The 24,336-nt window shown below is 45.3% G+C and overlaps 1 protein-coding gene across 7 annotated transcripts in view; it reads left to right on the forward strand.

The window, feature by feature from the left end:
- The first annotated feature begins 879 nt into the window (after positions 1 to 879).
- hltf (helicase-like transcription factor) overlaps positions 880 to 24,336 on the forward strand; it is an 83,844-nt gene continuing 60,387 nt past the window's right edge. For 2 of the 7 annotated variants that reach the window (XM_059651219.1, XM_059651214.1), the window contains exons 1-8: positions 880 to 1,017; positions 2,963 to 3,191; positions 6,492 to 6,658; positions 8,800 to 8,933; positions 10,582 to 10,694; positions 13,083 to 13,157; positions 16,474 to 16,665; positions 20,293 to 20,391. In XM_059651219.1, the coding sequence (XP_059507202.1) occupies positions 974 to 1,017; positions 2,963 to 3,191; positions 6,492 to 6,658; positions 8,800 to 8,933; positions 10,582 to 10,694; positions 13,083 to 13,157; positions 16,474 to 16,665; positions 20,293 to 20,391 (1,053 nt within the window). In that variant the 5' untranslated portion in view covers positions 880 to 973. The other 5 variants (XM_059651215.1, XM_059651217.1, XM_059651216.1 and 2 more) reach the window with 5 other exon arrangements.

The raw sequence follows: 24,336 nt of genomic DNA on the forward strand, positions 1-24,336 counted from the left end.
CTTTGAGTTAGAAGGCTTGGGTTCAAATCTCACCAGATCCAGAAGTGTGTCATAACATCTCTGTTAATTAGGGGACAGCTGGAAGCAAAGAACAAATGTAATATCTCCAAAATTACGGGCTCTTGTAGTGTCCCTACCTCTGAGCTGGGGGGGGGGGCTCTTAAGGCATTATTAGTAATGTCCCTACTCTGGGTTAGGAGCTGTTGTGGCACAATGCTAATGTTGCTCTCTTTGAGTTAGTGGGTTCTTGTGGCATATTGGTATTGTCCCTACCTGTGAGTTAGGGGCTCTTGTGCACAATGCTAATGTCAATGTCTCTGAGTAAGGGGTTTCTTGAGGCATATTAGTAATGCCCCTACCTCTGGGTGAGGGGTTCTTGGGGCACAATGCTAATGTCCCTACCCCTGGGTTAATGAGGGCTGGGTTTAATTCCCACCTGCTCCAGAGGTATGTACTAACATCCCTGAACTAGTTAATTTAAAAGAAAATCTAAACATTTCTCAATCAACCTGTTTAGAGATGTCATTACACACCTCTGGCACAGGTGAGACTTGAACCCAGGCCTTCTGGCTCAGACGTGGAGGTGCTGGTTTTGGTTTTGAACCGGGGTAGACAAAGTCAGAAGTGACACGACACCAAGTTATAGTCCAACAAATCTACTTGAAACCACGGTGTGAGGCTGGATGAACACAGCAGGCCAAGCAGCATCAGAGGAGCAGGAAGGCTTGATGTTTCACGTCAGGACCCTTAAGACCCTTCAGTCCTGACCCGAAACGTCAGCTTTCCTGCTCCTCTGATACTGCTTGGCCTCCTGTGTTCATTCAGTTCTACACCTTGTTATCTCAGATTCTCCAGCATCAGCAGTTCCTACTCTCTCCATTTGAGATCACAAAGTTTGAAGCGCTGTTCCTTCGTCAGGTGAAGTCGGGGCAATGCCTCGAAAGCTTGCGATTTCGGATAAACCTGTTGGACCATGACCTGGTGTCGTGTGACTTCTGACTTTGCCCTGGCTCAGAGGTAGGGACACTGCCACTGCACCACCTGTACGAATAGTACCATGCTGTCTTCATGAATGGGGATCACTAGCTGGTCAGCCGCCACAATGTATCGAGAGGTTGTATCTCGTCCATGGGTGAGTGTCCCACCCACTCCTTGCCCTGATACGTTGCTGCCTGGTGAAGGGCTGCTCTGTGTGGCTGAGAGCCGTGTCAATCAGCAGGAACCGCGCCAGCCAGGGCGAAAGTGAAAGGAGCTGGGTTTGTGGAGTGGCCGGGCTTTATGTTTGGCCTTTGTTTTTATACGAAAGATACCCTTTGCAAGTCACTGGCAGGAGGGAAGATTTGATTTTGGTCTGAAGATTATTTGCAGAGGTAGAATAAAGCTTTTCTGCGCGCGTTGCGGTTTAAGAGCAGCAAAAGAAAAGTGTTTGGAGAAGGCTTTATTGCAGAGCTCTGCACAAAACCTAGAGCGCTGGCTAGAAATGCAGTGCTGGAAGCTCAAAGCAATCTGCCTTCACATCATGCCGTCCTATTTTTGCATAAAAGGTTTGTAGTCTCAGGTAAATGTCAGGAGCAGGGGCTGGCTGCAGGCGGCATGGAGAGAATGACTCACCAACAGCAAGCCTTGTTTTTGGGGCCTGACATACTCAGCCACAGCCAAGGGGAGATTTTGTTGTTGTGTTTTTTTCTTGAGTGCATGACAACATTTCCAGAAAAAACACCCACCAACACAGCGTTCATCGTCACTCCCAGCCTCAATATGTTGTTGCTTTTTAGTCAGGAGCCTTTTACTCCCCGGTCTGTTATCTGCATCAAATCCAGGCGCTGGGTCAAAGATGCAAATTCAAAGGGAACAAAATATACTGTTCAGGGAGGTCTCTGTTTAGCAAAAGTGTTCGAATCTGCTAACATTATCGGGTCCGTTTAGTGAAAAATAGTCAAGTAAAACTTGTGTTAACTAGTGATGGGTTTATGATAATCTGCTCCACGGTGGACCACCTACCTACATAACTTAAAAAAAACTGAAAGAACTGCGGATGCTGTAAATCAGGAACGAAAACAGAAATTGCTGGAAAAGCTCAGCAGATCTGGCAGCACCTGTGAAGGAAAAAGTCAGAGTTAACGTTTAGGGCCCGGTGACCCTTCCTACATAAGCTTTTCCGTGCCTAGGTATGTGAGGCACTAGTAAGACTGCCTGGCAAAATGGGTTTTATCTGCAGGATACCATGCTATGCCAAAACATGGCTGAATAATGGTTATGCAATCTGTGTAAACTACCTGCATGCTAAATTCTACATGCCAGTTCTGAAGATGGGTCACTGAACCCAAAATGTTAACTCTCTTTCTGTCTTCAGATGCTGCCAGACCTGCTGAGTTTCTCCACTATTTCTGTCTAATTACATCAATGTGCTAATTGTGTTCTAATGCTATTAGGGAGAGTGTAAGTAGGTAGCAGTTTCTTACTTGAAGTGCTAATTTTGAACGGCTGAATTTCACTCCATTAAGCAGTATAACAAAGACGTTTTTTAACCCTCCATTTTTCTTTCTTGGACGAAGTCAGAAGTCACACGACTCCAAGTTATAGTCCAACAGGTTTATTTGAAGTCACAGCAGAGCACCTTCGTTTATTTTTTCTCTTGTAAAGTGTAAAATGCTCTGTGCTTCCAGATGATGTGTAAAGCAAGACTAACTCAAGCTGTCAGATAGGTGCCACCACTTGCTGATTACAGTGTGTGCTCAGAGATGTCATTCTACTGTGAGGGATCATGCAGCATTTCCAAAGCAAACATATGTGGGAATCTGTTTCTTTAATCTTGCAGGAGCTCTTAAAACTGAGAGTTTATGATGGGCACAGCAACAAAGATTTGCTAGGCTCGAGGACAGAAGAGTTTTCCGTCAGTTTAAATACCTTGTCATTTCTCTCGAGGAGGGTTACAAATCATGGTTTTCTTTTGTTCCCGCAGCATGTTGTTCTGGCGGAATTGGACTAATTCCCAGTATCTGGGTGGACGAACTGCATCCCAGTTTTCTGATGGCAGTTTTCTATTTGCTCCGGATCCTGAAGAGTCATTATCTCAGATGATAAATCGTTCGTTAACAGATGACACTGCGTCACCAGATGAGGATCTGGATTCTGTTTTATTTGGAAACCTCCGTGGGAATGTGGTTGGGATGCGTTATTATACAGGAGTGGTAAGACTTGTCCCTCCAATCTAGCGTAATATTAAATAGCTGCGTTTAAATCTTCAATTTGCCATACCTTCAGTTACCTATTTATTATTGATTTAACAGTTGGGATTCAAAAACCTAAAAGTACATTTATATAATACCTCTCCCACAGCAAAAAGACCTAAGTTGCGTCGTGGGAGTATTTTAAAGATACTTAGCCCCATAAACCAACATAGGGCCAGATGACCAAAGCAGTAGATTTTAAGGAGTGTCTCAGTGGATGGAAGGGAAGAAGAGTAATGGGCAGGTTACTGAAGAAATGGTCAAACTTAGACAGCTAAAGGCACTTCTACCTATTGTGGACCAATTAAAATTGAGGGAGGAGGGGCTATGGTAGTGCAGCGATGGTGTCCTTTATCTCTGGTCGAGTCGACCCTGGTTCGAGTCCCACTTACTCCAGAGTACTGACATCTCCGAATAGGTTAAGTTTGAAAAGAAAGTATCACCATTTAAAATAATAGGTTCAAGAGGTCAGAAATAGATGAGTGCAGGTACACCAGAGGGTTGTGGGGCTGGAGTTGATGATAGAGATAGGGAGGGGCCAGGCCATGGAGATTCTTGAGAATTGCGATAAGAATTTTTAAGCGGCCATGTTGCTTGACCCGACATCCGTGCTTCCTGGAGTGATGGATGAGTGGGACTCTGTACGAATATGGATGGGGATAGCAGAATTTTGGACAATGTCAAGTTTGTGGAAAAGTAGAATATGGGAGGCCAGCTAAAATTGTGTTGGAAAAATCAAGACTAGGAGTAAAAACAGTGAAAAGGGTTTGAGCAACACAGGAGTTGAACTGGGGGCAAAGTCAGGCATTTCACAGGTAGATGGATTAGGTCCTTGTACTTACATGGACATGTGCCTGTGATCTCATCTCAGGATGAATTCTGTCTACCTGGGTTGCACCATCTGTTTTAGTCTTGGAAAATGCCAGGGAGAAGGATGGAACCAGGAGCAAGGGAACAGAGTTTGTGATGGGAACCAAAGAGGGTGCCTTCAGCCTTCCCAATATTTAACTTCATGAAAGGCATTGCTTATTAGACATTCCAGACAAATTGAAGATGTTGTGCATTTTGAAAAGTAAATGGGCTCAGTTGTCTGCTGTGAAATCTATAGTTTATTATTTGTGAACAATCTCACTGATCTGATTACAACTTTATAACGATAGGAACAGGGTCTTATTTTCCTTTTTCTTAGAAGACAATGATCTGTCCATTAATTCAATTTACTTACCTCTGATCCAGACCCCTGAATACTCAGACCTTTACATCTCAATCTAAACATTCCACCTACATTCCTTCAATTTCTCCAGTTTGTTTGTGCATGACGAGTGGGATGGGGAAGCCATGGGCCTCCTGCAGTGCCACAATGATGCCACCCGAAGGTTGCAGGAACAGCAACTCATATTCCGCTTGGGAACCCTGCAGCCTAATGGCATCAATGTGGACTTCACCAGCTTCAAAATCTCCCCTTCCCCCACTGCATCCCTAAACCAGCCCAGTTCGTCCCCTCCCCCCACTGCACCATACAACCAGCCCAGCTCTTCCCCTCCACCCACTGCATCCCAAAACCAGTCCAACCTGTCTCTGCCTCCCTAACCTGTTCTTCCTCTCACCCATCCCTTCCTCCCACCCCAAGCCGCACCTCCATCTCCTACCTACTAACCTCATCCCACCTCCTTGACCTGTCTGTCTTCCCTGGACTGACCTATCCCCTCCCTACCTCCCCACCTATACTCTCTCCACCTATCTTCTTTTCTCTCCATCTTCGGTCCGCCTCCCCCTCTCTCCCTATTTATTCCAGAACCCTCACCCCATCCCCCTCTCTGATGAAGGGTCTAGCCCCGAAACGTCAGCTTTTGTGCTCCTGAGATGCTGCTGGGCCTGCTGTGTTCATCCAGCCTCACATTTTATTAACCAAGTTTATGCGACCTGTCTTCCTAATTTAACTCAGAGTGAAGTGTCGTTCTGGTTAATCTACCCATGTCATCTCCCAGGCTGGTTTTTAATCTACCTGAGATGAAGTGTCCCACGTAGATTGCAGTGTCCCTGATGAGGTCAGAAGAAGTGTCTGGACAACTGTAGCACCCATTCCTTTATTTTTGAATTTCGGCCTCATTGCAATGAAAAGACCAACATTTTTATTCAAGATGTTTTTGTATGTGTGTCAATTTTTCATGAATGCAAAGAACTGGTGAGGACTTTGCTGTTCTGTGGAACCAGGTAACTTCTCAGACATCTGATGAAGGTATCAAAACAACCAATGAAGTACATTTTTAGTACATAAAATCAAGACTGCTCAGTTTATTTAATAATCGGCGTTTCTCGTGGATTCTGACTGTGCCCAGTGTAAATGGGTTATAGCCACTCGCTAAAATAGGTTAATTAGAAATATCTAGGCTGATGAATTCTATTTCAGAACTAATAAGGAGCGAGTCTCCTGTATGTTGCACCATGCTACGTATGGATCTTGCAGAGAACTTTTGTCAATTTTTCTTCCTTCCCGAAGCATGAAGGCATTATCAGAACTAATCTTCTCAGTCCGTGATAGTCTGGGAATAAATTGTGAATGAAATGGTGTGCTTTCAAAACAAGCAAAAACAGAGGTTGCTGGAGAACTGCAGCAGGTCTGTCAGCATCTGTGCTGACAAAGCAGAGCTCAGAACTGGACTCAAAAAGAACAGCATTTTCTGATTTATGGCACCTACAGTTCTTTCGGCTTTTAATCTTGAAAAGTTAACTGTGTTTACTCCATCCAGATGCTGCTGAGGTTCTCCAGTTATTACTGTTTTTGTTTATTTCAGATCTTCAGCATCTGCAGTTCTTTGCTTTATTTGAGGGCTTTGTAGTTTTTTTTTGGCTACACACTTTTGCTGGTGTAATTTCTGTGCTGATTGTTTGCTTGAAAATTAATTGCTTAAAGGGCAGTTTTAAATCATTCTTTGGAGATGTGTTGCGTCACAACTCTGGAGCAGATGGGACTTGAAACAAGGCCTCCAGGCCCAGAGGTGGGGAGACAACTGTTATGCCACACGAGTCCTGAGACTGGCTTTGAAAACAATGTGGTTAACTGTAAATGACTGTCCAATGCTGCCAACAAAAGCTGTGGTTATGAACCTCATTGTTTTTTGGTGGATCTCTTGTGTCGATGGTGTTGGGGCTTATAGATGCATGCCCTTGTAAAATGCATGTTCAGGGAGATACAACAATGTAACTGATCAATCTGGAAATGTCATTTCAGTAATAGTCAAATTTTAAAATTTGCGTCAGGTGAACAACAACGAAATGGTTGCCCTTCAGCGAGAACCGAACAATCCGTACGACAGGAATGCAGTGCAAGTAAACAATGTGAATGGGATTCAGGTGGGACATATCAAACGGGAATTAGCAGCCCCTCTGGCTTTTATCCTGGATAATAGACTTGCCAGAGTTGAAGGGTGAGTAGACATGCTGAGTTCTGAGCTGTCACAATGCTAAGAGTCATTGTTCCGAGTGAGCCTTTTGCAAATTCTAGTAAATGTGGGCTGTATTGAGCTTCAAATGTTAATTATAAGTTCTACTATCAAAGCTATGGAAGGGAGATTTATTAATCTGTACTGCTTAATTTGGAACTTAGAACTGTGGGTGCTGAGAGTTACTGAAGTAAACAATTGGGATTCTCTGTGCATTTCGTGCATCAATGTACTGCATTGTGAGTGATTAGATATTGGCAAGCTCCAAGATTTGCAAGTACAGGCTAGATATAAACTCGCTTTCTCACATACTGCCAGTTTGACTTCAGTTGTTATCTTCCTTTAGAATCAGAAAGAAATGTGTTCAGGATTTCATCAACTCATCGAGGCTGATCCTCCAGTTCAGGGTGTGCTGCACTGTTGCAGTGACTATACTTTTGATACAGTGTCACAGAGTCATGCAGCATGGAAACGGACCCTTTGGTCCAACCAGTCCATGCCAAACGTAAGCCGAAACTAGCCTAGTCCCACCTGCTTGCACATAGGCCATACCCCTGCCCCCAAACCTTCCCTATTTGTGTACTTAGAGAAGTGACTTTTACACATAATCGCACCTACATCCCCGGTTGGCGTTCATTCCACATGTGAACTACCCTCTGTGTAAAACAAAATAAAATTTACCCCCATGTCTTTTTTAAAATCTCTCTCTTCTCACCTTAAAAAATTTGCCCCCTGGCTTTGAAATCCCCCATCCTAGGGAAAAGACACCTAACGTTTAACCCTATTTATATCCCTCACAATTGTATGAACTTCTATAAGGTCACCTCTCAACCTCCTTTGCTCCAGTGAAAAAAGACCCAGCCTTTCTTTATAAGCCAAACCTCCCGTACCCGGCAGCGTCCTGCTTAATCTCTTGTGAACCCGCTCCAACTTAATAATATCTTTCCTAACCTTTTTAAGTGTTTTGTATGGGCATTTAAAGAGCATTACATTCTTACATAGTACACCCAATATTATTCCCTCAATTAAGAATAATGGAAAAGAACTAGTCATTGATCAGAGCTTTATCTCTGGAATCTTTCTGTGTGTAAAGTGTCAGCTGTGATTTCCTATATAACAGCACTGACCAAACTTCATGAATGCAACTTGTAAAGTGTTTGTGGACAGCTTGAGAAACATGCAGAGATGTTAAATGTGCAAGTTCCTTGCTTTAAGCAACACCGAAATGTTCCCCCAATATTTTTTGTCTGCCTTGTGCAATGAGATGACAAACACTATAAGATTTACAATCGATGCTCCTGAGTAAGTTGTTTGTCGACGTATTTTGCATGTTTTTCTGCAGCAGCTACTCTAAGTCTGGGCACCAGCCTCCGAAGTGCAATGTTTTCCCCTTCCTTAGCAACCGTCCATTGTAGCCTCTGTGAGTAGAGCTGCTTTATTAATGTTGCCTGGGCTATGTAATTACGGGCAAAATCTACTGTAGTTTAACGAGGGAAAGTTAAAGGGACAGGGGAAAAAAAAGAATAAACAAAGTGGTCTCCTGGAGGAAAAAAGACCAGAGTGGAGGCTGGGGGTGAATGTGAAAATGATCCTTAGTAAAAGCTCAAAAGGAGTCATAACTATTCGGCAATGTGATTTTTATTTAGTGAATCTAAGAAGAAATCAGGCTGGCTTTAAACAGGCTACTTATCTGCTATCTCAGTTCCTGTGCTGCGAGAAAATGATATGAATTAATACATTGGTTCAGGTCTGAATCTGGCAGTAAGTGACTGAGGTGCTGCTTTTTAGGTGCCAGAATAGACCAGTGACTTGTGATTCAAATGGGGGCTCATTACTCTAACATTCCCAGTCAGTCTGAGAAACATTTGAACTCCTGTATTGCAGTCTTGGTTTCAGGAGAGAGAGCATGGCCTGTCTGCTCTGTGGCTGCACTATGTTGTGCTAATGTCTCTCGCTCCTTAGGTGTCCAGGCCAGAAGTGGAATCAGTAGCTTTTCTAGGATGTGCCAGTGGTTTTGTATGCCTTTCATTTAAGTCTTGAAGGATCTGCACAGTTTCAGTTGCCATTGTGCTGCAGTGGGAGCACGGTCTGCGTCATTGCAGTGTCTGTATTTCTTTTCCAAATAGAGTGGTTCCTTACGGTGCTAACAACGTGTTCACCATGCCAGTGCAACTTTCATTCTGGGGCAGAGAAGAAAACCGTGATGCTGTCCTGGAAAGGTTAAAGAGACATGGGTTTAAACTGGCACCTCCCACAAAAGGTAAATTCAGGTTAACTTAAAAAGAGAACCAATTTTTTGTTTGAATAGAAAAAAAATGGACGGTTAAGCCATTTTGGGACGCTGTGACAAAGTTCTTTGCCTTCTCCAATCTCACTACCTTAAAGTACAATCAGCAGGGAGTCGTCAGTGTGGAGCAAGAGGACAGGATCCACAGTTTCGGTCGAAGCACAGACATTGTGGTTTAGATGAGAACTCATTGCCCCATACTGAAGATGCTTTTTCCCTCTCCCGGTCCTGCTTCCATTCACAGTGGAGTCGCTCCTACCACTAAGTCACATCTTCGTGTCCTTTCACACTCCAGGCACTTTCTCCCTCTGAGCAGCTTCTCCCTTACTGCCCTAATTCAGTTCTTAAGGTGGTCATAGGCACTGGATGGATCTCCAGAAACGATCAGCCTTCCAATCTTCCACTCTTGGTTCAGAAGAAAGAAAAAAAAAAGTGCATTCCTGTAGCACATTTCAGGGCGCTTTGCAGCCAGTAGAATTTTGTTTTTGAAGTCCGCTCCCTGATGTTGTTTGGGAAATATGCTAGTATTTGTATGCACAGGAACTTCCAGAAGCAACAATTAATTAATTGAGCAGTTGCTCAGTGATTAGCACTGCTCCCTCACAGCACCAGGGACTCGGGTTCGATTCCACCCTCGGGCGACTGTCTGTGTGGAGTTTGCACATTCTCCCTGTGTCTGCTTGGGTTCTCTCTGGGTGCTTCGGTTTCCTCCCACAGTCCAAAGATGTGCAGGTTAGGTGGATTGGCCATGCTGGTCCACGTGTCCAGGGATGTGTAGATTAGGTGTATTATAGGGCTATGGGTCTGGGTGGGATGCTCCAAGGGTCGGTGTGGACTTGTTGGGCCGAAGGGCCTGTTTCTACACTATATAGCGATTCTATGATGATAATTTGTTTCCAAGGATGAGAGATAAACAATAGACGTGACACTCCAGAAAACACCTCTTTTATTACTGGGAAAATTGCAGTGAGATCTCTTATTTCCCTTCTAAGAGGAACCTCACTTCAACATATTCAAAGGCTACACCCTCAGATTATACCAGTTCTGAAGAAGAGTCTTTGAACTCAGCGTTAACTCTGTTACACACTCCCTGTTGCCGCCAGACCTGCTGAGTTTCTCCAGCATTCTCTGTGTTTGTCTCAGATTTCCAGCGTCCGCAGTATTTTACATCAGACAATATGCTGCTTCCTCAGCACTGCACTGCCAGGTCGGGCTAGGTTATGTACGTGAGTCCCAGAGGTGGCTGTGTGTTTGGCAAACTTCTCGCCTCTTGCTTCCATTAAACCTTCGCCGTGATTACTCCTGTGCGTGGATCTGCCTTAGCATTGTTGGAGAGGCTTCAGCCATCTCGCCTGAACTCTCTGGACATAATGTCCCATTCAATCCGTTCTTACTTTCAAAAGCTCCATGTCAGCCACCTTCAGTGATTTCGATCATCACTGCAGCACATGTCCTCTGCTATATCCCTATATGAGAGTGGCACTTGACTGAAGCAGTTTGTGGAGCTGTTATACTGTCATAAAAATGTAAGTTGCTTTTGAATTGATAAAGTCCATGGTATGAACAATGTTGTATATGGTTGGTCTGAACAAGCCTCATTTATAGAGCAATTTGGTTGGAGGTTCCTTTTTAGGTGGTGGGATTGCTGAGGCGTGGTCTGGAATGAGATCTGCGAGACCTGGTCCCAGTTACAAAGCTCCTGTGCACACTGCTGTGCAGATGACAGTGGAACAGGTAAAGTGTTTTGTTAACTGCTTCGCTGCTAACCAGATAATTTCGTGCAGCACCTCTTTCAAACCCGCTGGCCATATCTAAATTGAATGAAAACGTATCTCTCTAGGTCGGAATTTCCGTGGAAGTTGTGAGTGGGTCAGAATTGTAAGGTGTTACCAGGTTTAGCGGATGCGTGTGCAATGGGGTAGCGAGATGAACGGAGTCTGGGTGTATGGTTCCTCAGGCACGGGGTACCTTGGTGCCAAGATCGATCCTGTGTGTCCCTGGATAGTGAGTGTCGGTGAAGTTTGTAGTGTGCATTGCAGATGAGCCTGTGTCTGACCCCTAGCTGACCCAACATTGGCCCAACAACCCAACCTCTGGATACAACGCATCATCCTCCGACACTTCCGCCATCTACAATCCGACCCCATCACCCAAGCCATTTTTCCATCCCCACCCCTGTCTGCCTTCTGGAGGGACCACTCTCTCCGTGACTCCCTTGTTCGCCCCAGACTTCCCAACCCCACCACATCCGGCACCTTCTCCTGCAACTGCAGGAAGTGCTACACTTGCCCCCACACCTCCTCCCTCACCCCTATCCCAGGCCCCAAGATGACTTTGCACATTAAGCAGATGTTCACCTGCAGTTCTGCCAATGTGGTATACTGTATCCACTGTACCCGGTGTGGCTTCCTCTACATTGGGGAAACCAAGCGGAGGCTTGGGGACCGCTTTGCAGAACACCTCCGCTCAGTCCGCAATAAACAACTGCACCTCCCAGTTGCGAACCACTTTAACTCCCCCTCCCATTCCTCAGATGACATGCCCATCATGGGCCTCCTGCAGTGCCATAATGATGCCACCCGAAGGTTGCAGGAACAGCAACTCATATTCCGCTTGGGAACCCTGCAGCCTAATGGTATCAATATGGACTTCACAAGCTTCAAAATCTCTCCTCCCCAACTGCATCCCAAAACCAGCCCAGTTCTTCCCCTCCCCCCTCTGCATCACAAAACCAGCCCAGCTCATCCCCTCCCCCCACTGCATCCCAAAACCAGCCCAGCCTGTCTCTGCCTCCCTAACCTGTTCTTCCTCTCACCCATACCTTCCTCTCACCCCAAGCCTCACCTCCATTTCCTACCTACCACCTCATCCCACCTCCTTGACCTGTCCGTCTTCCCTGGACTGACCTATCCCCTCCCTACCTCCCCACCTAACTCTCCTCTCCACCCATCTTCTTTTCTCTCCATCTTCAGTCCACCTCCCCCCCTCTCCCTATTTATTCCAGAACCCTCACCCCATCCCCCTCTCTGATGAAGGGGTCTATGCCCGAAATGTCAGCTTATGTGCTCCTGAGATGCTGCTGGGCCTGCTGTGTTCATCCAGCTTCACACTTTGTTATCTTGGATTCTCCAGCGACTGCAGTTCCTATTATCACTCACCCAAACAGGGAATGTTGATTTGGTGATCAACTGGCAGTTTGACTTTCTTTATATAAACTCCACTAATAACTTGTCCCTGGTGAGATCACAGATTTAGCAAGACGTTGCTGGGTACGGAAGGCTTGACTTATAAAGAAAGGCGCATAGTAGGTTGAGAGATGACCTTATAGAGGTTTGTAAAATCATGAGGGGTATAGATAGGGTTAATGATAAGTATCTTTTCCCGAGGATGGGATATTTCAAGACCGGGGGCACGTTTTTAAGGTGAGGGGAGAGAGATTTAGAAAAGACATAAGAGCAAATTTATTTTACGCAGAGGGTGGCTCGCATGTGGAATGAACTTCCTGAGGAAGTGGTGAATGAGGACACAATTACAACGTTTAAAAGACATTTGGATAAGAATGCGAATAGGAAAGGTTTGGAGGGATATGGGCAACGTGCAGGCAGGTAGGACTAGCTTAGTTTGAGATTATGTTCGACATGGACTGGTTGGCCCAAGGGGTCTCTTTCTGTGCTGTATTACTTTATAAAACTAATGATCGGATGAGGGATGTCCTAGACCCCAACTCAGTGTTAATGGCTCCTTTACCCCAAGGGTCCAGGGATAAAATAGAAAAGTATCATAATTAGAAAAGTTTGAGAACGCAAGTCTGTTTTCTACCTTCAGTGGGTTTTGTCCTACATAGAGCCATGGAAAGCAGGAGTAGGCCATTCAGCCCTGCACAATCATCCAATAAGATCATGGCTGATCATCCAACTCTGACTCCTGTTCCTGCTTTCTGCCCCATGCTCTTTGATGCTTTCAGCCTTAAGAAATTGGAATGAAAATTTAAGTTTACATTTAAAATGTATGTTGCGTAGTTTTCTGTACTTGTACGAATGTTAAAACTAGCGCAGTTCTGTCCCCACGGAAGCTTGCTAACTGCTCCGTCAGAAATAGAATGACAGATTTTTGTTCTTGCAGCTCAAGAATGAATTTGACAAGTTATTTGAAGATCTGAAAGAACATGACAAGACTCGGGAAATGGAACCAGCTGAGGTCAGATACACGAGTATTGCAGTGTAGCTTTTGGACAAGATTATGGGTCATATAGATCGTCAACAAACAAGCCAATGGGGAATTCAGGAACAGGCAACTTAGCAGCAGTGCTGTTAGATATGGAGTTCCAGGATTTTAATCCAAAGTGTATTTGTATTTCCGAGTCAGAATGGAGGGAAATGTGCACGTCATGGTGTTCTAGTATATCTACTAGCCTCGTCCTTCTAGAGGGTATTGCTTGTGAGTTTTCAACGTTCACTCTAAGGAGCTTTGGTATGTTATTGTAGTGCATCATGTCGGTGATATACACAGCTGCTGTTGTGCGTCAAGTTTCACTGGGGTAGTGAGATGTAAATCGAGCCCCACTGTACCCAAAGTCGTCGCAAAAGTTAAAGATTTTAAGAGAAATGCCCAAAATGCCCAAACTACCTGATTTTCAGACAGAGGATGATCAAAAGCATGGGCCAGGCATCTGTGTTTCACAATAAATCATTACTTACTACAAGCCATTAGGTTCTAGCTGTAAGTAAACAATTAAACTAAATTAAGCAAACACTACAAACCAAAAATCTAACCCCCTAATAAACTCCTCCTTTCACATACACAGACAAACCTGAGCTGGGGTTTAGGGAAACCTGGAAAAGCATTTCTGTAGTCTTTGTTCACAAAATCTATTGGATTGATTCTCGTTGATCTGAAATTTTCTCCTTGAATTTCCTTTTTCTGATTACCTCCACTGGTTTGCAGGAGGCACAGGGTGGCTGCTTTCCTTTTGAAATGTCTCTGATATGTGCATTCCAAATTCACAACTGACTTGAAGGAAAGGTAGACAGGTTTTCTTCAGATTTAAAGTGGCTTTCTACAGAGAACTGTGTTTTTTGGCTGCTGCAGATTTGTTATCTTCTGATCTGATAAAACTTCCCGCTATCTTGTTCAACTGTTGTGCTAATTGGCAACCTCATTATTGGATTTTTAAAAGTTTAATTAATTTATTCATTCACGGGATAAGGGGTGTTGCTGGATAGGCAGCATTTATTGCCTACCCCTAATTGTCCAGAAAGATTCAGCCACATTGCAGTGGGTCTGGGGTTACATACGCCAGACGAGATAAAGATAGCAGTTTCCTTCCGTAAAGGACATTCATGAACCAGATGGGTTTTTCCAATAATCGACAACGGACTCACGGCTATCATTAGATTCCTAATTCCAGATATTTATTGAATTCAAATTCTACTAGCTGCCATGGCAGGATTCGAAACCTAGGTCCCCAGAACATTATCTGGGTCGCTGGATGAACAGTCCAGCGATAATACCACGAAGCCCTCACCATTGGCCTTTAGTCAAATTGTCTTTAGTCTACAAACCACAAACAAGGTTCATAAAATGTTTCAAATACCTTACTTCCAAAACATGCAGCCACCTTTGTAAATCCCTGGGTTTCAAACCAATTCTTTCTCATTTCAGTTCACAATCTTAAAAAAAGCAAAAATGAAAAGACATGGCCTCTGTATGGTTGTCTGTGGTGCAGGAGTTGAATTTCTACTGTATATCTTGTTGATGGCGTGCACAACTGGTACTGAGTGTTGACGGTGGGGGGAGTGTATATTTGTGGATGTAGTGCCAATCGAGCGGGCTGCTTTGTCTGGGATAGTGCTTGTTGAGTGTTGTTGAAGGTACACCCATCCAGGCCAAGTGGGAGAGTTCCATTATACTTGTGACTTGTGCCTTGTAGATGGAGGACCAGCTTTGATGAAACAAGAGATGAATTAGTTGCTACAGGTTTCCTAGCCTCTGACCTGCTCTTGTGGCTGCTGTATTTATGGCTAGGCCAGTTCAATTTCTGGTCAATGGCAGTGTCCAGCTGTTGATGGAGTATTCAGCATGGTAAGAATATTAAATGTCAATGGACTGATGGTTAGACTTTCTCCTCAAAGGCTAGCCACCATCTACAAGGCAGGAGTGTGATGGAATGCTCCCCACTTGCCTCGATGGCTGCCACTACAACAACAGTTAAAAAGCTTGGCACTATCCGGGGCAAAGCAGCCCACTTGATTGGCACCACATCCAAAAACATCCACTCCCTCCACCGCCGACGCTCAGTAGCATCAGAATGCGCCATCTACAAGACGCACGGCAGCAATTCTTACAAGCTCTCCTTAGACAGCACCTCCCAAACCCATGATCACTGGCATTTAGATGGACGAGGGCAGCAGAGACACAGGAACACCACCACCTGCAAGTTCCCCTCCCAAGCTACTCTCCGTCCTCACTTGGGAACGTATCACGGTTCCTTCAGTGTCACCGGATCAAAATCCTGGAATTGCCACACTGGCATTGAGGGTGCACCTACAGCACGTGGACTGCAGCAGTTCAAGAAGGCAGCTCAGTGCCACCTTCCCAAGGGTTAGAAATGCTGGCCCAGCCAGTGGTGCCCACATCCCATGAGTCAATCAAAAAAGAATATAGACCTCGCTTTAAAGTGTCGTCTGAAAGGCAGACCCACAACAGCCTTTTATATGTAGTACAGTAGCACAATGTTTACCTAGATTATGGATTAGGATATAAATGAATGACTCTGTTATTTGGAGACTGGGGTCGAATACAACATCTTTTTGACTTTTATTGCTGTATTTTAAGCTTGAAAATCCTGTAGCTAGGTGATTGCAGACACAGAGAGTGGATGTAAATTTCTGAATTCTCCACCTGATTGAATCGCCATGATATACGTTTGAGAAAACTACACTGGCTTTGGTGTTGCTACAGACAATTGGCTTGTCTTTTCATGGGAGAAAAATGTTTGGGAAATTTCATGCATAGAGTTCAAAGAATCATACAATACATGAAAAGGCCCTTTGGCCCATTAAGTCTGTACTGCCAAAACTGCACTGAATCTACATTAGTCCCACTAGTTATAATTGTGGCATACAGATTTCCCCTTTTTCTTGTTTATCTGTCGGATTCTTGTTTTCGCTATCGCATGCCAATGTTTGGTTTCCCATGTGGACATATTAGGACTGACTTTTACAGTCAGCGCAGGGAGCATTTGGTGGGAATTTGCAGATCTTGGGCATATTTTCTGTGCGTACATTTAAAATATGATGCAGATGGACCTATGACATCCTCAGGAAGTACTGCTGCATTTGAGCACTGTTTGTGAGATTAGCCTTCAGAAAAGATTCAGCACCACGAGTGACCCGGAGTTTTGAGGGGTTGGCGCTGCGAACGTGTATTAGTGCTTCAAGATTCACAAAGGTGGCCTTTCCTCTCCTGAGCCATGGATTGAATGTTTGTAACAACTTGCTTTTTGTGTTGCCAGGCTGTCTGTACGCCCTTGCTCCCTCACCAGAAGCAGGCACTATCCTGGATGGTACTGAGAGAGAATAATGCGGATCTGCCTCCATTCTGGGAACAAAGGAATGACATGTATTATAACCTTCTGACAAACTTTGCAGAGAAGGAGAGACCCGAAAATGTTCGTGGAGGAATCCTGGCTGATGACATGGGCTTGGTAACTATATCTTTGTAAATGTAACTTAGGGCCTGCACGCTTCTTTAAAATTGTTATCCTATACCTGAATTGCCAAAGTGAATTCTCCCCCCCCCCCCCCCCACCACCACCACCACCACCCACACCACCATCCCGGTTGACAAAGCACAGGGAAGGAGAGAGCCATCCATTGACGGAAACAAGCGGGGCAGGAGATGTAGAAAGTTTGGATGGAGGGAAGGTGACTGTACTGAATGGGGAGAAAACGAAGTCTTAATAGTTTCAGTCAGCAAGTGATAATCTCTCCACAGTCAGGAGCAGCTGATTCTACAAATTAAGGAAGAAATACTTGTCTTTGTCTAAAAAAAAGTGGAAGCACTTCGCATTGAAATTTAATTCCACAAACACAGAAACAGGAGTAGCTAATCAATTCCTCCTGACTTGCTCTCCAATTTGGTGAGATCATGACCGCTTTGGTTTTTAGCTCATTTACAAATTCTGGCCCCCTTCTTTAAAACCGTTGCTGAAGAAAAGTAGTCAATTTCAGGGAGGCAGTGATGGTCTAGTAATATTGTTGCCAGACTGTTAATTCTGAGACCCAGGTAAATTTTCTGGGACTGGATTCGAAACCTACCACGGCAGATGGTGAAATTTGACTTCAATAAAAATCTGGTGTTTGGAGTCTAATGATGACCATGGAACCATTGTTGATTTGTTGGAAAAACCCATCTGGTTCACTGATGTCCTTTAGGGAAGGAAACTGCCATCCTTACCTGGTCTTGTCCACATGTGACTCCAGACCCACAGCAATGTGGTTGAATCTTTCTGGGCAGTTTGGGATGGGCATTAATTAATGGCCTAGCCAATGATCCCCTCATCCTAGGAATTAAGTTTTTAGAAAGTTTAGCAGTTTTCTATTGATTGAACCTCAATAATGTATTTTTGAGATGGAGTTCCGGAGTTCCATTAAGCTGTATGTGATGAAGTTTTATTTGGCATCACCCGTGACTGGCCTGGCTTTATTTTTAAGTTTATGCCTTCTCACTTTGGATTTTCCCACAATAAAGGAATTAGGTTGTCTTCTAAAAGATACTGGCAAGCTCGATAAACGTCATAAACATCTGAGGACAAGGGCAGCAGATCCATGGGAACACTGACACCTGCAAGTTCCCCTCCAAGTCACTCAGCATCTGGACTTGGTAATACATTGCCATTCCTTCACTGTCGCTGGATCATAACCTTCTCCCTAAGAGCCTTGTGGGTGAACTTGCAGCACATGGACTGCTGTAGCTCAATAAGCAACTCACCCTCACCTCTTCAAGAGTAACTAGGAATGGATGATCCATGTCGATCCAACCAGTACTGCCCATGTCCCACAAGTAAATTTTTAAAAAAAGCTATATCGCCTCTTAATATTCAGGGGAATATAAACCCAGTCTGTGCGATGTGCCTTGACAGTTCTAGCAATTTTAGCAGGGTTGTTTTCTGGTGAATCTGGTATGCTGATTTCAGGGCTAAATGATTTGTGTTTTCTTGACAGATGCTTCATGGCACGCTGAGTAATTTTCTTTTTTGGCCTGAACCTCCGTTTTGCATCTGGATATATAAACAGTATTTCTGTTATTCAGTTCTGTGGTCAGAATCATTCATAACCCAATGTCCTTTGAATGAATGGCTGACTACATTTGTCCAGGTTATTTTTAGAACTAGTGAATGGTTCTGGCTGTCTGTCAACCGGATTACAGAGTAATTTTTAGTCTTCACAACATGAGTTAAACGGATATCATTAGCTAGTACCTTTGAAGGGCTTTCTTTTGTAGATTTTTAATTCAGGAAAATAAAAGAGAGGCCCCAGATTCTTATGGGACTTGTCTGGATTGGTGTGGAAAGTATGTTTCCCCTTGTGGGAGAGTCGAGGACCAGAGGCTATCATCTCAGAAGAAGGTTTTGGGGAAAAGGCAGCGAAGTGGATTTGAGGATTATCAGATCAGCTATGATCTCATTGAATGGTGGAGCAGACTGTGATGAGCTGAATGGAGCAGAAGTTGGCCAGTGTCTTAATCTTTAACCCCATGTGCTATGAAGGTTCCGGCCTTGTGTGATGGTGTGCAGTTTGTACGTTCTCCCCGTGTCTGCATGAGTTTCCTCCAGTTGCACCGTTTTCTTCCCACAGTCCAAAGATGTGTAGGTTAGGTGGATTGACATTACTAAATTGCCCATAATGTCCAAGGATGTACAGGCTAGGTGTGTTAGCCACAGGAAATGCAGGATAACAGGATAGGATCAGGATGGTGTGTCTGTGTGGGCTACTCTTCGCAGCGTTGTTGTGGACTAGATGGGCCGAATGGTCTGCTTCCGCACTGGAGGGATTCTATGAAACATAATATCAGCCTTATTCCATTGTTAACACCTGTATAGGATGGGCTGAAGGGCTATAAGGTAATGGTGATATTCAACAACTGCATGAGAAAATAGATTGTACAGGATGGGCTAAAGGGTTAAAATTATGGATGACACTCGACAAGCTGCAAGGCCTTGAATGAGTCCTGTTAATATTGCTTTGTGAGCTGAAGATGATACCTGCAACTTGTTTTCCCATAGCTGCGTTTTGTGTACCAGCTAGCAGACTTTTTCTTTCAGCATCTGTTTTCTTTCTCTTGGCTGTTCGTTACACCGAGTAAGAGGGAGAGGGTTTCATTTCAAGTTGTTGGACTTAGCCTCGGCTCAGAATTGTGAACAGTGCCAGGGACGAACCTAAACCTCCAGACCAGCCATCAGTTGAGGGTTTCCCAACGGGCAGGGGGGAGTGAGACTTGTTCTTTTTCTAGAAGGGCATGAGATTTATCGCGATATTTTTTCCCCCATTTCTCTTCCATTTATTATTTATTATTACTGAATAAACATTCATGTTAAAGCAAATTGCTGTTAGAAGAGCCTTCTCTTATATTTAACCGAAACTGAAAAGAGCCGCTTGGATACATGCTGTGATCCAAGACAACACCACCATGAAAATTAGGAATTCCGAATGAAGAAAAGTCTGCCTGGTTTGTTACTTATCACCGAGGTAGTCACATGGGCCAGTGAGACTGGAAGTGCTGGGTTCTAGAGAGCTGAGCATCCAAATGGAAGTAGTGGATAACGCACAGTTCAAGAACGTGATTCTGACAGTGGGTCATTTGGGAAGAGTTCGAGCTGGTCAAAAATGGAGCGACTGTGCAGCCAGTCAGTGTTCCCTCTTTGGATGAGGTTGTGTAAAGCCATAAACAACCTGGGATGTACCACAGGCAGCAAACAGGCTACACTGAACCTGCCTCCAAGGTGCAGCATTGAACCGCAATGCCAGTGGAACAAACAGGCTAGATGTGAGCTAAGCAATTCAATGAAATATGGCAAGCAACCTCAATATCCTGTGGGACTGATTGCGTTCCAGAATGCAAGAGTCAGCCTCAGAAGTTCTGATGTTGTTTCTTCTGCCCCTTTTGGGTGAAGCTGCTTTCTTTTCATATCTCTGAATTGGAGGAAGAGTTGGATAGCAGCTTAATCACTGTGTTTTGATTCATGGCCACAGTTTGCTGATATTTGGGAGAAAAATCTTTGATAACGGTTTTCCATGTTGTAAAGCGGATTTTTCTTTCTTCACTTTTCTAGGGAAAAACACTGTCGACTATTGCAGTAATCCTTACAAATTTTCACCAGGGACAGCCACTCCCCACCGAAAAGTTCACACAAGGACCAGTGATAGAAGAGGTAAGAGTTAAAACAGATGCCATGTTTATATATATTTGCTTGATGAACAATTGTGGAGAAGAATTTTGCTTCTTTTTGCATGAATAATTTAGATGAATATTCATTAAGTTATGGTTAGCAACTACCAAACAGATTCATTAAACAATAAATGGGTCAGTGCTGTAGATTCTGCTGCTGTATCCCCTAGAATGGTGGGGGACAGGTCAATACACTGGTTCCTCCTGAAACACAGATAAATGTTTTTCCAACTGATTTGTCCCCTGTGATGGATCAGCTGTTTATTACATTTGATGGTTTGCAATCACTGTTCAACCTCCTTCAGTTGCAATCCAAGCTGGAGTGTAAGAGCATGTTCTGCTGTTTGTCTGATCTTTCATCAAACATTGTTTAAAAAAGGCTTGGACAGGCCTCTGGGACTGAGTGTGATGAATGCTCCTGAGTAACCAAAAGTGGACATTTCTCCTGTCTCGGACGAACAGGAGAATCTTGACCTCAGTACCTTTCTACAAAAGCTCAGTGGACTCGGTTGCTAATATTGTGTGACCTAACTGTCGTGTGTGTAGTTGCTGCACCTGAAACCCAGCCCACCTGTGTTCAACTACGAACCCTACCCCTTCCTGTCTCCTACTGCTACCCATTCCTGCCCTGGTGGGGTTGGGGAATTGGAGGACAGAGACACAGACAGAATTGAAGGTGAGACAGCTGAGAGTGGACAATGAGATATGTGCAGAGAGCAATACTACAGAACTGGCATGATTTACCAGCTTCCGAGATGTAGGAAACAGGACAATGGGGTCTATAAAATCATGAGAGGTATCAATATGGTAGGTAGGCAACAGCTTGTCCCCAGGGTACGAGAGCCTAAAACTAGAGGGCATTGGTTTAAGGTGAGGGGGAAAGGTGCACAAGGGTCCAGAGGGGCATTTCTCTCACATGGATGGTGATGAGCGTCTGAAATGGGATGCCACAGGTAGTGGTGGAGGCGAGTACAGTCTTGTCATTTAAGAAACATTTTGGACAGGTACAAAGATGGGATAGGTATGGAGGGATATGGGCTAAATGCACGCAAGTGGGACTAGTTTAATTGTGGAAACTGAGCAGCATGGTTAAGTTGGACCGAAGGGCCTGTTTTAGATGCTGTAAACCTTAATGACTCTGTTATCCGGGTAAGCGTGAGATGCTGCATTTTGGGAGATCAAATGCTAAGGAAAAGTATACTGTTAATGGCAGGACTCTGAACAGCATTGATGTACGGAAGGATCTTGGGGTTGAAGTCCGTAGCTCCCTGAAAGTGACCATGAAAGTCGAAAGGGTGGTGAAGAAGTTATATGGCATGCTTGCCTTTATCGGTCGGGGAACTGAGTACAAGAGTCAGGATGTCATGTTGCAGCTTTAATGAGCCTTTGGTTAGGCCACACTTAGAGTATTGTGTTCAATTCTGTTTGCCACATTACAGGAAGGATGTGGAGGCTTTGGAGAGGGTGCAGTAGAGATTTACCAAGATGCTGCCTGGGTGAGCTATAAGGAGAGGCTAGAAAAACAGGGGTTGTTTTCTCCTGCACAAAAACAAAGTTGCTGGAAAAGCTCAGCAGGGCAGCCAGCATTTGTGAAGAAAAAAATCAGAGTTAACGTTTTGGGCCCAGTGACCCTTCCTCAGAACTGGCTTCAACAAGTCCAGAACAATCCTCTGAGGAAGGGTCACCGGACCCGAAACATTAACTCTGATTTTTTTTCTTCACAGATGCTGGCAGATCTGCTGAGCTTTTCCAGCAACTTCTGTTCTTGTTCCTGATTTACAGCATCCTTCCTGTTGTTTTCTGTAGAGTGATGGAGACTGAGGGGAGACTTGATAGAAGCCTATAAATTTATGAGACGCACGGATAATGTTGATGGTGAGAATCTTTCTCTCAGAGTTGAAATGTCTAATACTGGGGGGCATACATTTAAAGTTAGAGGGAGAAAGTTCAAAGGAGACGTGAGAGGCAAGTTTTTTTACACAGAGAGTGGTAGGAGTCTGCAACATGCTGCCAGGGATGGCGGCGGAGGCAGATACCATAGGGAAATTAAGTCACTTTTAGATAAGCACACAAATGTGTAAGGAATGGAGGGATATGGACCAATGGCAAGCAAAAGGGATTAGTTTAATTTGTTATAACAAAGTGTGGAGCTGGATGAACACAGCAGGCCAAGCAGCATCTCAGGAGCACAAAAGCTGACATTTTGGGCCTAGACCCTTCTTCAGAGAGGGGGCTGGGGAGAGGGAACTGGAATAAATAGGGAGAGCGGGCATGGCGGATCGAAGATGGAGAGAAAAGAAGATAGGTGGAGAGGAGAGTATAGGTGGGGAGGCAGGGAGGGGATACGTCAGTCCAGGGAAGACGGACAGGTCAAGGAGGCGGGATGAGGTTAGTAGGTAGGAAATGGAGGTGCGGCTTGAGGTGGGAGGAAGGGATGGGTGAGAGGAAGAACAGGTTAGGGAAGTGGAGACAGGCTGGGCTGGTTGTGTGGTGCAGTGGGGGGAGGGGACGAACTGGGCTGGTTTTAGGATGCAGTGGGGGAAGGGGAGATTTTGAAGCTGGTGAAGTCCACATTGATACCATTGGGCTGCAGGGTTCCCAAGCGGAATTTGAGTTGCTGTTCTTGCAACCTTCGGGTGGCATCATTGTGGCACTGCAGGAGGCCCATGATGGACATGTCATCTAAAGAATGGGAGGGGGAGTGGAAATGGTTCACGACTGGTAGGAGCAGTTGTTTGTTGCAAACTGAGCGGAGGTGTTCTGCAAAGCGGCCCCCAAGCCTCTGCTTGGTTTCCCCAATGTAGAGGAAACCACACCGGGTACAGTGGATACAATATACCACATTGGCAAATGTGCAGGTGAACATCTGCTTGACATGGAAGGTCATCTTGGGGCCTGGGATGGGGGTGAGGGAGGAGGTGTGGGGGCAAGTGTAGCACTTACTGCGGTTGCAGGGGAAGGTGCTGGATGTGGTGGGGTTGCAGGAGAGTGTGGAGCGGACAAGGGAGTCACGGAGAGAGTGGTCTCTCCGGAAGGCAGACAAGGGTGGGGAAGGAAAAATGGCTTGGGTGGTGGGGTTGGATTGTAGATGGCGGAAGTGTCAGAGGATGATGCGTTGTATCCGGAGGTTGGTGGGGTGGTATGTGAGAACGAGGGGCTTCCTCTGGGGGTGGTTGTGGTGGGGGCAGGGTGTGAGGGATGTTTTGCGGGAAATGCGGGAGACGCGGTCAAGGGTGTTCTCGACCACCGCGGGGGGGAAAGTCGCGGTCCTTGAAGAACGTGGAGATCTGGGATGTGCGGGAGTGGAAAGCCTCATCCTGGGAGCAGATGCGGCGGAGGTGGAGGAATTGGGAATAGGGGATGGAATTTGTGCAGGAGGGTGGATGGGAGGAGGTGTATTCCAGGTAGCTGTGGGAGTCGGTGGGCTTGAAATGGACATCAGTTTCTAGCTGGTTACCCGAGATGGAATCTGAGAGGTCCAGGAAGGTGAGGGATGTGTTGGAGATGGCCCAGGTGAACTTGAGGTTCCACCCCATTCCTCAGACGACATGTCCATTATGGGCCTCCTGCAGTGCCACAATGATGCCACCCGAAGGTTGCAGGAACAGCAACTCATATTCCGCTTGGGAACCCTGCAGCCCAATGGTATCAATGTGAACTTCACCAGCTTCAAAATCTCCCCTTCCCCCACCGCATCCCAAAACCAGCCCAGTACGTCCCCTCCCCCCACTGCATCCCAAAACCAGCCCAGCTCTTCCCCTCCCCCCACTGCATCCCAAAACCAGCCCAGCCTGTCTCTGCCTCCCTAACCTGTTCTTCCCCTCACCCATCCCTTCTTCCCACCCCAAGCCGCACCTCCATCTCCTACCTACTAACCTCATCCTGCCTCCTTGACCTGTCCGTCTTCCCTGGACTGACCTATCCCCTC

This window comes from Stegostoma tigrinum, chromosome 14 (genome assembly GCF_030684315.1).
Source record: "Stegostoma tigrinum isolate sSteTig4 chromosome 14, sSteTig4.hap1, whole genome shotgun sequence".
NCBI lineage: Eukaryota > Metazoa > Chordata > Chondrichthyes > Orectolobiformes > Stegostomatidae > Stegostoma > Stegostoma tigrinum.